The following is a 15,733-nucleotide window of genomic DNA, read 5'->3' on the forward strand; positions in this document are numbered from 1 at the left end:
AAATGGTTGACCCCACACATCCCATCTCTAAATTGAAGCTGGAGATGTCAAAATTCTTTCAAATATGAAAAAAGCTTGATTTTCAAATAATTGTAATTTTTATCTCAGTCTTTCATGATTTTTATGTGATATTTGCTTTAATTCTTGCAAGCAAACAATTAAAAAATGGATTCAAGTATGTTGCTTATTTAGGAATCAAGTTTCTTTTCATTTAAGCCTAATCCTGAGCCATAGACTATCTTCCTAAGACTTCACGGGCTAGTCAGTAGCCCCAACATATATTAAAAACCATAGAATTTTCTACTTCATCCTTAATATGAAATGACTGGCATTTAACTCGAATGTCAAGAAGTCAGGCAAGAATGTTGGGAAGCCCTTAAATGCTGACTTAGCTTCCCTAAGTAAGTAAGCATGCCTACCCTGGACCCTATTAAAAAATGTATGGGGGGGGTGTCTATATATACCAGTAGATGTTAATAGCTTCCATCTCAAAAGAGATAATACATTTTTATCACAAAGAAGCAGCCACCTTCAAATAAAAGTGTATGGGTCAGTGTACAAGGTAAACATTTTGGGTACATCCAAGCCTTGGTGAAACTGGTTTACCACTTTGGCTCTCTTGCCACATGGGTAGTGGATCAGGCAGCCAAAAAATCATGGACTCATTTCAACTGTGGAAGTTCAGGGCACAACTCCAAGCCAAAAGCGTGGCCATGGCCAGCTGTCTCAAGCCTCTGTGTGTACTCAGTAACCAATAGTATGTTACAACATATGCTCTGTCAAATCCAGCCATTAGCCTTCTAAATCAGGGTAGGAGAGTCTTTCTTTCATTTGGTGCACCAGCAAGGAAGCGCATCAATTCAATTATAGGGATCAGGAAATAGAAAAGACAGAGAAACTAAAAATCAAAATACAATTTGATCTTTTATTTTCAGGCTCTTAATAGTAGTTGACCCACTTTTGTCCCCTCATAGAACTAACATATATGTAATATGTACATGCAGGTTTTCCAACCCTCTCCCCATCAGTTGGAATGTTAGAGTTTCCTTTCTGGAAAAGGTGCAAAAATAGTATATATTTACTCTTTCAAACATAAACCCCAAAGAGGTATTTGTTCATTTCTTTATTAAAACTCTCCAGTTTTCTATATTTTGCTATAAAAATATGATTGCCTAATGAACACTAAAAACTACTAGGATAAAACACAATTCTCAGCAATCATACAAATAAATGGTATATCTGAATAGCCTTCTCTTATTAAAAGAAGAGAAATATCAGGAAAACAAATTTATGTCATAAATGTTAGAAAAAATATGGTTTTCAAGGTAAATTCTAGAGTTTGAACAAATGTAATCTATCTCCATATATATATATATATATATATATATATATATATATATATATATGTTAGCGTTCCCGTTGCAGGAAGAATCCTGCAATAGGGTTTCTTGCTGCACTCTACCCCGCCCACTTTCTCCGCCAGCCCTCCTGCTCTCCTTCCTTCTGCCCCACCCCGCCTCTGCTCCTCCCTTCTCCTCCCCCCGGCTTGCTTGCTTCTCTGCAGCTTTGCTCCCTTCTGCAGCTCTTGGCTTCTTTCTATGCTGTCTTGATACGCAAATTAACTGCCATCTTGGTTGGGGTAATTTGCATACTCATCCTGATTGGTTGGTGGGCATGGCTTGGCTGGTGGGCATGGCTTGGGCGTAGTGAAGGTGCAGTCAATTTGCATATTTGTCTATTATTAGGTAGGATACCCATCTACTATAGGATAAGAACCACCATTCCACATAATAATCCCTAATTTTTGGGTGCTCAATCAAAGAGAGATATTAATTTTTAACATACTTATTTACTAAGGCACAAGAATAGTAAAATAATATTATTAAAGTTTGGCCTCTTTTATTGAGTAGTTCTTAACAAAATGGGATTCTCAAGATGAGTGGATAAAAAAACAACTGTGGTACATTTACACAATGGAATACCACTTGCTGTAAAAGAGAAGGAAATCTTACCTTTTTCAACAGCATGGATGTATCTGGAAAGTATTATGCTAAGTTAAATAAGCCAAAAAAAAGACAACAGGATTTCACTTACATGTGGTATCAAATGAACAAAATAAGCTAATAAACAAAATAGAAACAGACTCAGATACAGAGTTCAAAGACTAAGTCTTATTCATTGTTATATCTCCAGTGATTATATTAAGTATGTGGCACAGAGTAGGTACTCATAAATTCCTGTTGAGTCAAAGGAATTTTCTTTCAAGCCTTGATTAGAGAGTTATCGTATATGCCAAGGTTGTGGGTTCAATCCCCAGTACAATGAATGCATAGATAAGTGGAAAAACAATTCAATGTTTCTCTCTCTCTCTTTCTCCCTTCCTCTCAATCTCTAAAATCAGTGAATAAAACCAGTTAGAGGAGGCTATATAATTTGCTCTAAAGAAGAAACAAAAAGTCATCTCAGCATTGATAGCACCTGGAAAAGAACCATACTTCTAGCGCTACTCTCTGTCTCCATGGATAATCTGAGAATTCATTTATCTAAAATTCATTTCCCCCCATTTTTCCGAGAATACACTATTGGTGCGGTTGAACTAGCTTTTGCCAGGAGAGGCAGTACAAGTTTCAAGGCTAAAGTTGAGACTGTGAAGGTGACTGCCAGTCTTCATTGTTCAGATCCTCATCACTAGCCATGAAACCACTTCTCAACACCTGCCTCCTGGTAATGAGTGCCTGCCCAACTTGGCTTTTTGGGGGAATCTTGTTCAAAGATGTAAAGAACTTGTAAAGGTGAATGTTTCCTATCACCTCATAAGTCTTGGCTATCTTATTTTTTATGAGATTACTGAAAATAAAACATTTTATTTCATAGCTCTCATCATTTATAATTTTGAGGAATTTCCACAGTAACTAGGGAATTGATTTTCATAGTTTCCTATTGAAATCATCTTCTGGTAGCCTTAAAGTGACGTGATTTCTTCAGAAGTGGGTCAGTGAAGAGATTTTTCTTTCCAAGAGAATCTTATAAATCATTAGATAGAGGCTGCAAGAAACAGTATGTACACACACTTCAGTCTCATTAAATGCCTGGATATTTTTTCTTAGGAAAATTATTTTGGCTTGGTAATTTATTTTACTTTAATAAAGCCCTTACCTTTTAAGACAATGCAAAATTAAATAAAATGACCATCTGATTCTAAGACCCTTAAAAGGTGGATGAATCAGTTCACATCCTGCTCACTGCTGTGAAAGGATTCTCTACGACTGGGGAAGCCTCTCTGAGGGATTGTCCTGGATTCACTGACTTGTTTATAGATAAAAATGACAACCCCTTCCATTATCCAAGGCATTATCTCATTTAATTTGAAAGCTACCACAGCTGTCATTGCTGACCTTCATTTCTAGAGTCTGAACTCACTTATTAGTTATACAAATTTATTATGTCACTTAAAGTCCCGAGTCTCCATTTCCTCAGTGAGAATCTCAGATTAATATAATAGCTCTGGGAACAAATTACAAACAACAGAGCAAGCTAATTCTCTCTACCAAGTTTACCTGGTGATGGTGGTTTTGTGCCCATTCCATTTCCAGAGGACGGAAAAATAAGTATATTTACATTTAAATTTAAATTTAATGAAAGAAGTGTTGCTGATGGCCATGGGGGAAAAAGAGGCATTTGATTTTAGAAGTTATTGGACAAATTTAGTAGAAAGCACACAGCAAAAGTATCTGCAAAATGAAAACAAAACAAAAATTAGTTTGAAGCTTCTTTGGCAGCTCAAGAAAGAGGGAGATTGAGGGCACCTGGAACCAAAAAAGACCAGATGTAAACTTCTAGAGAAAAATGTTGGGAAGGAAAGGCCTGGGGGAAAGCAGCAAAGAGGAAATTGCTGGTATGTTATTGGCTAGAGATCTTGGAAGAAGAGGAACGCCTAAGACTTAGTTCTAAGTTGTTTGATGTGCTCTTGAAATAATCACCCTCTGTTACCGTCAGCATTTCAGCAGAAAAATGTTGCATACGGCTACCTTGCATTGGAAATCAAAGAAAAGGACTAGGTTCTCTATGTGGTGAAACAGGCTGCAGCTGCAGGGGACAGAGGCAGAGGCTTAAAGAGACAGCTGCCACAGGTCACTGAGGTCACGAGGCTGAGAAGGAGAGTCCTTCGGAATTCTCAGCCATGTCATTGAGGGCACTAGGCTGGGGAAGTGAGCAAGATGAGGGCTCAACACCATTTTATTTAAGTACTAACGAGCACTGTGACCCTCAAAAAGCAGGGAAACCCGAGGACCTTCAGGGGACTGACTTTTGGGTTGCATGTTTAAGACCCGCAGTATAACTAATGGTGCTTGAGGCAGCATGCCATAGCTCTTAGCAGGGATTTGCAGCCAACAGTCAGGGTTTGAACCCTGAACCACTGCCTGTCCCTGTAGCCTTAGGTAAGGTGCTAAACCTCTCCAAAGCCGATTCCCCATTTGTAAAGCGCAGATAGTCTCCACTGCTCAGGATTGCAGGCAGTAAAAATGAAATAAAGGCCCCTCATGGAATGGCTGACACACACACTTGAACTTACAGAGTGGAATCTATTCTTTCCTTCTGTCTTAATTTAGTCAATGGGCTGGAAATAATTTACTTCCAGGATGAAACTTGTGAATGTGATTATTCGTCCGGGAAATTTTCCCGTATCAACAGATTGCAAACAGGTCATGTAGGGATGTTTATATGTTAACAGATATGTGCTTAAGATGTTCATACAGGTAGCATGTGGCAAATGAGGAGCCACTTAACAGAAACACCATAGAGCTGAGATGAAAGAAAAACACAAAATCCAAATTGCGTTGCGTTCAGGGGTATGACCCTAATATAAAACATGAACTATGTGGATATTCTCATGGTATCCAGAAACCCCCCACATTGTTTCTGGGAGTCCCTAAACTTTGGATTCCATCTTCTGTGATGTATTCTTGCCTCTGAAACTAACATGTTTAAAAATAGTTTCAGCAACAGAATGCTCCTATTTAAACAAAATCGTCTTCTCAGGATTGTATACATTGTAACATGTAAGCTTTTGCATCTTTTGAAAGAAAAGGTATTTATATGAATAAAAGGGACTTCAACATCTATGCATATTCTGATGTAGAAACTTCAGAATCATTTTTTGGGAACTTTAGAAAATAAAGCGTATTTATTTGATAATTAAGTTTAGATCTGTTCAGAAGTATTTCATGAAACTATGTTTTGAGAATTACATATGATGGAAGTGACCCAACTTCATGATGCGAAGTCTAAAACATAAACAGACCATTAAAAAAGGGAGCATACCATTTATTATGGCACATGCTTCCCAGCAGAGCTGGAATAAATATTTATCTCCACAGTGCAGGAACTATTTTCCCAGGAAGGGGTGGTATTCTGTGTTCCATCAGTTATACAAATGCCTGATAGTCTCCCTTAACTCTTCTGTGTTGAGTATCTGACAAGGATAAAAGGTCAACCACATACTCTACTGTCTGTGTGGAAACCCTGCTGCTTCAGGCTTCTCAGAGGAAGGGGTAAAGTAGAGTGAGCAGTAGGAAATACCTTCCAGAATACTCATTCCAGACCTCTGGATATATCAAGGAGAGAGGCAAAGGTGTCCTTTAGTAACCCAGCCTGTATCTGGTGCCTGTCTCCCAGATCTCAGGTACCATGAATCATTTTTAGACCCATCTCTACAAGCACAGCATGAATCTTCATTTGAAAAATTGAGAGCCAAGATGTAGAACGAGCAAATAATCTTCCCAGAGGCAACATCTGCGATGGAATTGAAAGTTGGGCTCAGGCCTCTTAAATGTCAAGTCACGACTCCTGTTTAACACAGTTTCTATTAAACATATTCAATTTAATCATCTATTTGTCCTAGAGAGCATAAAGCAATTTAAAAGAGATCATGTATTTGAGCTGACTACAAAGAATAAAAATGCCTTGTCAAAAAGAAAAAAAAAGTGCTATAAAGTATTAATTTCTTTTTTGTGCTGCCAAAAGCATCAAAGAATCTTCCAGTTATAAAATGTGAACTTTCTCTGCATAGATTTGACAACGTACCGAACTCTTTTGATTCTTCCTTAAAAAAACACCTTGACTCTTCACTCTTTATTCTTTCAAGACCTCATCCATTCCAGAGGCTTTATTTACAGTCTATATGTGGATGACTTTCTAATCTGTTCCTCTGGCTGAAATTTATTTCAGGCTACCAGATACCTCCCCTTGAACATTCTAGAAGGATGTTGAGCTTAACACATCTAAAATTTAGTTAATCATATTTTCTCTGAAATTAGCATTCCTTGTGCTCATAAAAGGAACCTGGGAAACACCCTAATTCCTTCTTCTCCCTCACCCTCCACTCCCAAACAATCAGCAAGTTTTATTACTTCACTGTTTAAAAATATATATATTTACTTCCTTATATTCCCACTAGGGGCCCAGTGCATGAATTCGTGCACCTTGAAAGGAACTGTGGGTCGCAAGGCTGTCGTGGGCACAGCAGTGGGTCTCGGCCCATCCTCTGTGCCCCCACCCGGCCCTTCCTGCTGTGGCCCTCAGTCCCCCGTCTGCTGGCAGCCCTGCTCCCACCACCGCTGCTCCCATACGCTGATGGCGCTGGCTCCCGCTTGCACCTGCTGACAGTGCGGAGCAATTGGGGCCAGCACCAGCAGAGGGTGCAAGCAAGGCCAGTGCCATCAGCAGGTGCAAGCGGTGGCTGCTGCCCCAATCACCCCTCAGGAGCATGGGGAGGTGGAGAAGCCCTCAGGGGCAATCAGGGCCGGCAGCTGCTGCTCGCACCCACTGACAGCACCGAGCGATTGGGTCTGGAGCCAGGTGCCGGCAACGGGTCCAGCAGGTGCAAGCAGGGCTGGCGCCAGCAGCAGGTGTGAGCACCTAGTGGGACCATGGCATGTGGGAGCAAAGAATTTTCAGTAACCACCAGAGGCTTGTCCCGATGACAGTGACCGGCACCCTGCCTTGGTCTGGCGCCCCTGCTCACCTGCTCCACCATCCTGCTACCGCCGATGCCGCCATGTTTCGTGCTGTGCAGCCTGCTGCTGACGCCCAACATGTTCTGCATGCGCCCCCTGGTGATCAGTGCCCGTCATAGCAATTGGTTGTTCGGTTGTTCCGCCGTTTGATCTATTTGCATATTAGGGTTTTATATATATAAACATCGCTTCTGCTAATGTTCAGGCCACACTAGTGAGGCACTACAGGTTGCCTACTTAATATTCTTACCTCTAAAGCCCTGATTTACCTATTAAAACATTTTATCTCAGCCTCCCTTGCTGTTCCCAGAAGACAGAACCCTGGCCAATGAGATGTAAGTAGATTTCCCCACAGAAGTTTTCCAGGGAGGTTCAAAAAAGTGACTAACTTAGCTGTTTTGTTTTCTTAGCCCTTTATCCACAACCATTTCCTTCATCTAGAATGTAGGTGTGATGTTTGAAACTGTAGCCCTTTTGTGACAATGAGGAGGAAAGCCACATATAAATACAGTGAAGCCAGGAAGTGGAAGTCTTGGTCCCTGGTGGTAACATGGTACTACTATGCTACGGTTTTCTTCCTCCAGATTATTTATTATCTAAAAAAAAAAAAAAACAAAACACAAAGAAAACATCTTTTATTTCATTAAGTTGGTAAGTCACTGTTGCTGAGTTTCTATTCCACCTGACACTTCTCTCATATTCCTATTCAGGTCTAATAGTGACCTCCCTTTCTTAAAATCCTTCATGGGTTCCCACTGCCCTTAGGATATTTTTCAACTCCTGAGCAGCACATGCAATACCCTTCAGGAGCTAGCCCTTACCTTCAGCTGAAGCCTCGTCTACCCCATCACATTCCAAACTCTAGCCTCAGTGGACGACGTACAGTTCCCATACACATCATTCTTTCTCTCAACAAGATTGTATATGCTGGTCTGTTTTTGTGAAATATATTCCTTTTATTCCTTTTCAACTTGATTTGGCTAATTTGAACAGGCTTTCTAAAACCCTGCTAGGAAACATCCCCTAAAGGAAATCTTTGCTGACCTGCTAAACTTAAGCCAGGTGCCTCTCCTCTAGGTCCCCATAAGAACTGGATATTGGTATTGATCCCCATCAGAATGGCAAAAAAGTAATGGTAACTACTTTTAAACTTCTCTGTCTTCTCAGCAAGATATGATAAATTCCTTAAGAGAAACATTGTGTCTAATGAACTATTGCAACTTTAGATGTTGTTACCACCATTTAGATATTGAACGAGTAGGTAAATGAATGCATTTTCATCACACATTCCTATAATTTAAACTGAAACTCTCATCATTATATGCCTTTATAATTATCCATTTGAATTCATCCAATATTATTCCAGACATTACCATATATAATTAATCATAGAGCAAAAACAATGAAAATTGAGAATTTGCCTCTAACCCCATTAGGGCCAGAAGAAGGTATTGATCCCTTAGTCAGTAAAAAAGGTTGAGGATACCTGTTCTTTAAGGTAACTCATTTTGTAATTTAATTTAGACTTAAAATTTTGAAACAACAACATTTAGTTATGTATCTGTGTTAATATATTTTCTTCACTGGCAATTTTCTATTGATTGCTTTAACTGGAAGAAAAAAAAAACAACACGAAAAAAAAAAAAAAACTCACATCAAGACACTCCTTAGGTGAACTAAACCAATACATACTGAACTGGAAACAACCTCAAGATGAATGACTTACTGAATCTACAAAGACTGCTCTCCAAAGTAGAGGCAAAATCAAGTTTGTCTAATGATTTCCTGGCTTATAAGCCCTACTAGAGAATTAAAATATCCTAAGAGTTTTAGAATGCAATTTTAATATTAGTTTTTTATGCAGTTTTATGGAGGTATAAATTACCTACCATACCATTAACCAATTAGAAGTAAAGAGTAGGATTTTTTAGTATACTAGAGGCCCAGTGCACGAAATTCGTGCACGGGGGCGGAGGGGGTTGGTCCCTCAGCCCAGCCTGCACCCTCTCCAATTAGGGACCCCTTGAGGGATGTCCGACCGCCTGTTTAGGCCCGATCGGGCCTTAAACGGGCGGACGGACATCCCTCTCACAATCCAGAACTGCTGGCTCCCAACTGCCCTCCCCTGCAGGCCTGGTCCCCCCCAACTGTCCTCCCCTGCTGGCCTGGTCCCCCACAATGGTCCTCCCCTGCAGTCCTGGGTCCCCCCCCAACTGCCCTCCCCTGCAGGCCTGCTCCCTCCCCAACTGCCCTCCCCTGCTGGCCTGGTTTCCCCCAATTGCCCTCCTCTGCTGGCCCAGTCACCCCTAACTGCCCTCCCTGCTGGCCTGATTGCCTCCAACTGCCCTCCCATGCAAGCCTGGTCCCCCCAACTGCCCTACCCTGAAGGCCTGGTCTCCCCCAACTGCCCTCCTCTCCTGGCCCAGTCACCCCTAACTGCCGTCCCTGCTGGCCTGCCCCCCCTACTGCCCTCCCCTGCTGGCTTGGTTCCCCCAACTGCCTTCCCCTGAAGGCGTGGGACCCCTGCAGGCCCGGGTCCCCCCCAACTGCGCTCCCTTGCTGGCCTGGTCTCCCTCAACTGCCCTCCTCTGCTGGCCTGGTCACCCCCAACTGCCCTTCTCTGCTAGCCTGGTCACCCCTAACTTCCCACAACTGCCCTCCCCTGCAGGCCATCTTGTGGCAGCCATCTTGTGGCAGTTATCTTGTGTCCACATGGGGGCAGCCATCTTTGACCACACGGGGGCGGCCATCTTGTGTCTTGGTGTGATGGTCAATTTGCATATTACTCTTTTATTAGATAGGATGTGTATGGTTGCACAACCATCAATGTCATCCTGTTTTGTAACACCACTGTCACACCCAAAAGTTCCATTGTGCTTATGTGCAATTAATCTTTGCTTCCACCCTCAGCCCCAGGCTCCTTTCTGTCTGTAAAGTCTTGCCTTTTCTAGAAATTTCACCTAAGAGGAATTATATAATCTATAGTCATTTGTTTCTGGTTTCTTTAATTTAGCATAATTTGGAGAGGAGGAGACATCATCCATGTTTCACATATCAGCAGTTGTTCTTTTATAATTGAGTCATATTCCACTGCACAGACGACAAAATCCATTCACTGTTTGATGGACATTTGTATTGTTTCCAATTCTTTACTATCATGAATAATACTGTTGTGAACATTTATGTACAAGCATTTGTGTGAAAATATGCTGTAATTTATCCTGGGTAAATATCTAAGAGTTGAATTACTAGGTTATATTTTAAATTTATATTTAAATTTTTAAGAAACTGCCAACTGTTTTCCAACGTGGCTGTACCATTTTACATCCATATTAGCAATGAATGATAGTTTCACTTTATCACATTCTAGTCAACACTTAGTACTGTCACATTTTTTATTATGGCCAGTCTTTTCTGTGTGTAGTAGTATCTCACTGGAATTTAATGGGTAGTGATTTTGGGCACTTTTTCATACATATATTAGCTGTTTATTGTCTTTTTAGATGTGTCTGTTCAAGTATTTAGCTTATGTGTTATTTTTTTATTTAGTCATTTGTATTCTTATTCAATTGGGTACAAGTCCTTTATTGATACATGACTTGCAAATATTTTATTCCAGTCTGTGACTTGTCTGTTTATTTTCTTAATGGTGTGTTGTTGTTATTATTGTCTTGAAACACAAATGTGTTACATTTTCAAGTAGAATGATTTATAAAAATTTTTATAAACTATGACTTTGGTATAATATCTAAGAAATGTTGGCCTAACCCAAGGTCACAAAGATCTTCTCTTATGTTTTCTTCTATAAGTTTTATAATTTTGTCTTTTATGTTTAAGTCTTGATCCATTTTGAGTTAATTTTTGTATACAGTGTTAGGTATTGTTCATTTCTTTTCATGTGGCTATCCAATTTTCCAGTGGCACCATTTATTGAAAAGACTATCATTTCCCCCACTAAGTTGACTTGGTACCTTTGTCAACAATTAATGTGAAGGTTTATTTCTGTGCTCACTAGTCACTTACATTAATTTATTGGTGTGTTTCATACCCCACTCCATATTGAGTCAGCGCATGGCAGCAAAGCTGCTGGATTTTGTGCCCATCCTTGTGCTGATAATACTGCTATTCTCACCTAGCAAGATGAAGAGAGGGATGGATTTGGCTTCATTCATAAAGACCTCATACTTTCACTGTTTTTCCAAAAAGCTATGGCATCTTTCAAGAATAAATACTTCTAAACTTGTTGTTTGCTTTGGTCAATTGTCAGGACACTGAAATGGTTATTTTTAATAATTTTGTCTAGTTTCATTGATGTTATGTGGAAAGGATGTTCTGATCTCTTCTCATGGCCATCCCTGGAATTCCCTCCCCAACACTCATATTTAGGGGAATGAGTAGACATGTAGAACCTCATCTTAACACATCTACACACAGTAGTTTTTTTGAAACTATATTAAAACGTAATCTTTGGAATATCTGAGTCCATATGGCAGGCTGATTCTACATGTTTATGCTCTGATCCCTCCATAATGTCACCAAAATAACACAATGGGATAAAAAAAAATAAAAATCTACAATGACAGAGAATAGAAAAAGCAACAGAAAAGTAACTACAGATAATCCAATGCAGTGAATGCAAAGAAAGCCAATATTAAGGACATATTACTAAAAATTTCAGAACACAAGCTATGAAGAAAGGCTCCTAAAAGCTTCCAGAACAAGGAAAGACATATTCTGTATAAAGTATAGAGAATTTGAATGACATTGAATGTCTCAACAGCAGCACTGGAAACCAGAAGAAAATAGAACCTTTTTACACCTGGGATTCTATATCCAGCTAAAATATTACATAATTTGGAGGTAGAATGATCAGATTTTCATACATACAATGCCTCAAAAATGTATCTGCAGCTTCACTCTTTTTATTTAGTCATTTGTATTCTTATTATTCAATTGGGTACAAGTCCTTTATTGATACATTACTTGCAAATATTTTCTTCCAGTCTTTGACTTGTCTGTTTATTTTCTTACTGAAGGACACACTACAGGAAAATTACTGAAGGACATACTACAACAAAATGAGGGATGAAACCAAGAAAAAAAATTATGTGGATACAGGAAAAGGAGTTGTAACAGATCCCCAGACAAAGATAAAGACAGGTCCTAAGATAACTTTGCACAAGCCTGACAAATACCAGATCCAACTTGAGCAAGAAGCATGAAAATTTCAGAAAAGTATTTCTAAGAAAAGCAATGGAAGCCAATTGAACATTTTACTTTTTCCACAGAACTGACAAATCTCAAAGTAGTTATTGTGGGATTTGTACATAGAAAGCTATGCAAATGAAAACAATATAATTATTAACCTTTTGAAAATGAAATTAGTACAAGAAACAAAATTTAATTATAATGCACATGCGATTCAGCTATGAATTATTTTTATAGCATCATTATAACATAAACATTAAATTTTACATTAAAATGATAATACTATTAAATTACAAAGAGAAAGAAAATGTATGAGCAGAGGGATGCAGAGCTAGGGATGAAAAAATAACCATCTTCCATATAAAGAAGGCAATGAGTATCTAAATTGAAAAAAAATTAAAATTAAGGACATCAGTACAAATTTGTTATTTAAAAATATTAAAGAGATAAAATAGGATGCACTAAAATTATTGAAATAATTTTCTTGAGGGAGTAAAAATCAGAAGTGGGGTGGGAACAGCAGGAGGCTCATATGCCAGTTAAAGCCATTTGATTTTTATCCTGGCCAGGTGGCTTGGTTGGTTGGAGCCTTGTCCCATGCACCAAGAGGTTACAGGTTCAATCCCTGGTTGGGGCATGTACTGGAGGTAACTGATGTTTCTCTCTCACAGCTATGTATCCTCAGTGAGGATTTAAAAAAAAACACATTTTAATTTTTTAAAATATGTTTTTATAAGTATAAAACTTAAAAAAAAATAATTTTATGAGTATGTTTATCATGTTGATTTCTAAATATGTGTCATTTTATTTATTTTTATTTTTTAATATGTGTCATTTTAAAAGCCATTCTACTAATTTCCAGTTTTTACAAATGGCATTTAGTTAAATTAATTCACATGAGAGAACTTTAATCCAATAAGATACGCACGTGAATGGACCAAGACCAAACCAAGTCCAAAGTTGAGTTATTTCAATTTATCAGGAGGAAATTCCTTCAGGAGGTGAGGTTGTCATTTTGTTGCTATCCTGTTTTAACTAGAAAACAGATTTGCCTTAAGATATGCTTGTTTCATATCCTGTATTTATTTCCCTCCAGATATCTTCTAAGCTGGATGCATAATAATTAAAATGCACAAGAACAGATGTTGCTCGGTCTCTGTCAGGCACTAAGTTTTTTGATGTGTCATTCCTTCCAGTAACTGTGCATGAGTATCAGAAGAATGGTGTATTAGCTTCCCAGGGCTGCCATAACACATTACCACAATTTGGATGGTTTAAAACAACAGACATTTATTATCTCACAGTCATGAAGGCCAGAAGTACCAAATCAAGGTGTCAGCAGGACTAAACTCCTTCTGAAGCCTCAAGGAAAGATGCATCCTTGCCTCTTCTAGTTTCTGGTGGCTTTAGGTGTTCCTTAGCTTGTGGCTGCATAACTTCCATCTCTGCGTCCGTCTTCAGGGCCTTCTCCTGTTGTCCCTGTGTTTCTTCTTTGGGTGTCACTTGTAAGGACACTTGTCATTAGATTTAGGGCCAACCGAGATAATCCAGGATTATTTCATCTTGAGATCCTTAGTTTAATTTCAACTGCAAAGACAATCATGTTCACAGGGCCCAGTGATTACAGTGTAAACATATCTTTCACGGGGCCACCACTCAACACATGATCTCAAACTTCTGTGAGATGATAAATTTTTGTTGTTTGAGCCACTCAGTTTGTGGTTCTGCGTTACAGAAGCCCTAGGAAACAAATGCACCTATATTTCTTAGACTGAACGTTGCCTCTCTTAAGAATAATTCCTTATTAGGCTTTCCCATGATATGTAAGGTCCTACTTTGAAAAGTAGGCCCAAAACCCCATTGACCCAACTCTTAGTTAATATGCCTCTTCACGAATTGAGAAAGTAAAGCATCTGCCTACTATATGTGATTCTGGTTCTAGGTTTTCAGTATCTTACTATGACTAAGCTATTTATACAAGTTATGGGTGGATGGAACATATAAGTGTGTGGATGGATAGATAGATGATAGATAGATAGATAGATAGATAGATAGATAGATAGATAGATAGATGATAGATAGATACCTCTATCACTTTAGCTTCCTTATCTATATCTACCATGCTTTTTAATAAATACAATACCATTAGCTTTTTCTCCACTTTATCAAACACTTGCTACAAACATCATTTTAATAAAATTGTCATGTCATATTCTCTCATGTTTGTATTTACTAAGATTTTCCAACCATTACGTATTTTTAGGTAATCGATGCTCCTTTCCCCTTTTTGTGACATCTTTTCAAATACAGCTCTGTCCAAATTTCAGAATATTTTCTTAAGATAGTGTACCAGAAGGGCAATAACTAGGCCGAAGGCTATAAAAACATTTTTAATATTCTTGATACTTATTGCCAAAATTGCTTGCAGTAAAGCTGGTATTCTTTACTTTGGGGTTAAATCCCAAGAAAATTACTTGTAGCAAGAGAAAGAAAGAAAGTCATGAAGAGCTGTGGGAGTTTTGCTGTTTATAAATATTTCCTTAGAAAAACTCAAAGCCATGCATACTGCTTATGTAACATGGAGGTCATTCAAGAAAACTCTGGCTCAATCTGTCTGGAACCCCAACATTTAACTGCAGATAAGGTATTAAATTGTCAGCTCATGTACTGAGCAGACGGCATCTCTCTCGTCTCTGTTCCTTGGAATGTTTCTACTGACCTGCACCCTTGATTATTTAGTTCAGAGATAATTTTCAATAAACTGTTGTCACTTGAAAATAAACAATCTGGACGATGTAGGGTCCGTTTGGAATACTGACAAGATAAACAACCCAGGATGTGTCTTATTCTCTTTGCAGGCCATTTTGGAATGTGTGCTCCAGACACTTCACTTTCTTCCCCAAAGAGAAGATTTTATTTCAATTAAAGCTGTTTACTTGGCACCTCTGGGCGACCCTTTTGGGAAGAGCCACAGCCATGGGTGGCTTTGGAGTCTCACTTCAAAGGCACCAGTTCGTCCTCCTCGTGCTCTTTCTTTTGCACATTCAGAGTCTGGGTCTGGACATGGAGAGTCATCCTACCACTGAAGTCTGTGCCACACACACCATTTCACCAGGACCCAAAGGTAAGGAAGGAAAGTAAACTTTCCATCTCTAAACTTTCCATCTTCCTTCAGCTCTCAGCCCCATTCTAGCTCTCAATAACTTTCTCTTCTCCCCTCGCTAGTTCCTTCCATTTTTCATCTATTTTGGAAAACCAATGACCTATTATTTTTAAATCTCCCTTGAGGTTAGGTAGGAGAATATTAGGAGGGGGTGGGACTGCAGGGGAGGGATGTGAAGGAACTGATCCAGGGCAGAGGGACATTTCCGTGCTGCTCTAGAGGAAGACACACGAGCAAGATACTAGTCTTCAGGAATCCTTTCCTTTAAAGCCCAACTCCTTTCTCATACTGTGCTGCTAACGCCACTAGGCAAAAGCTCAGCAAAGTCAATAGTAAACCTTTTGTA

General features: G+C 39.2%; 1 protein-coding gene across 1 annotated transcript in view; it reads left to right on the forward strand.

The window, feature by feature from the left end:
- Nucleotides 1-15,200: 15,200 nt before the first annotated feature.
- Nucleotides 15,201-15,733, forward strand: part of COLEC10 (collectin subfamily member 10) — a 37,493-nt gene continuing 36,960 nt past the window's right edge. Inside the window, exon 1 of the mRNA XM_008143371.3 lies at nt 15,201-15,348. Coding sequence (XP_008141593.1) covers nt 15,201-15,348 — 148 coding nt within the window. The remainder of the gene's footprint in view (nt 15,349-15,733) is intronic.

Source organism: Eptesicus fuscus, chromosome 19 (genome assembly GCF_027574615.1).
Source record: "Eptesicus fuscus isolate TK198812 chromosome 19, DD_ASM_mEF_20220401, whole genome shotgun sequence".
Lineage (NCBI taxonomy): Eukaryota > Metazoa > Chordata > Mammalia > Chiroptera > Vespertilionidae > Eptesicus > Eptesicus fuscus.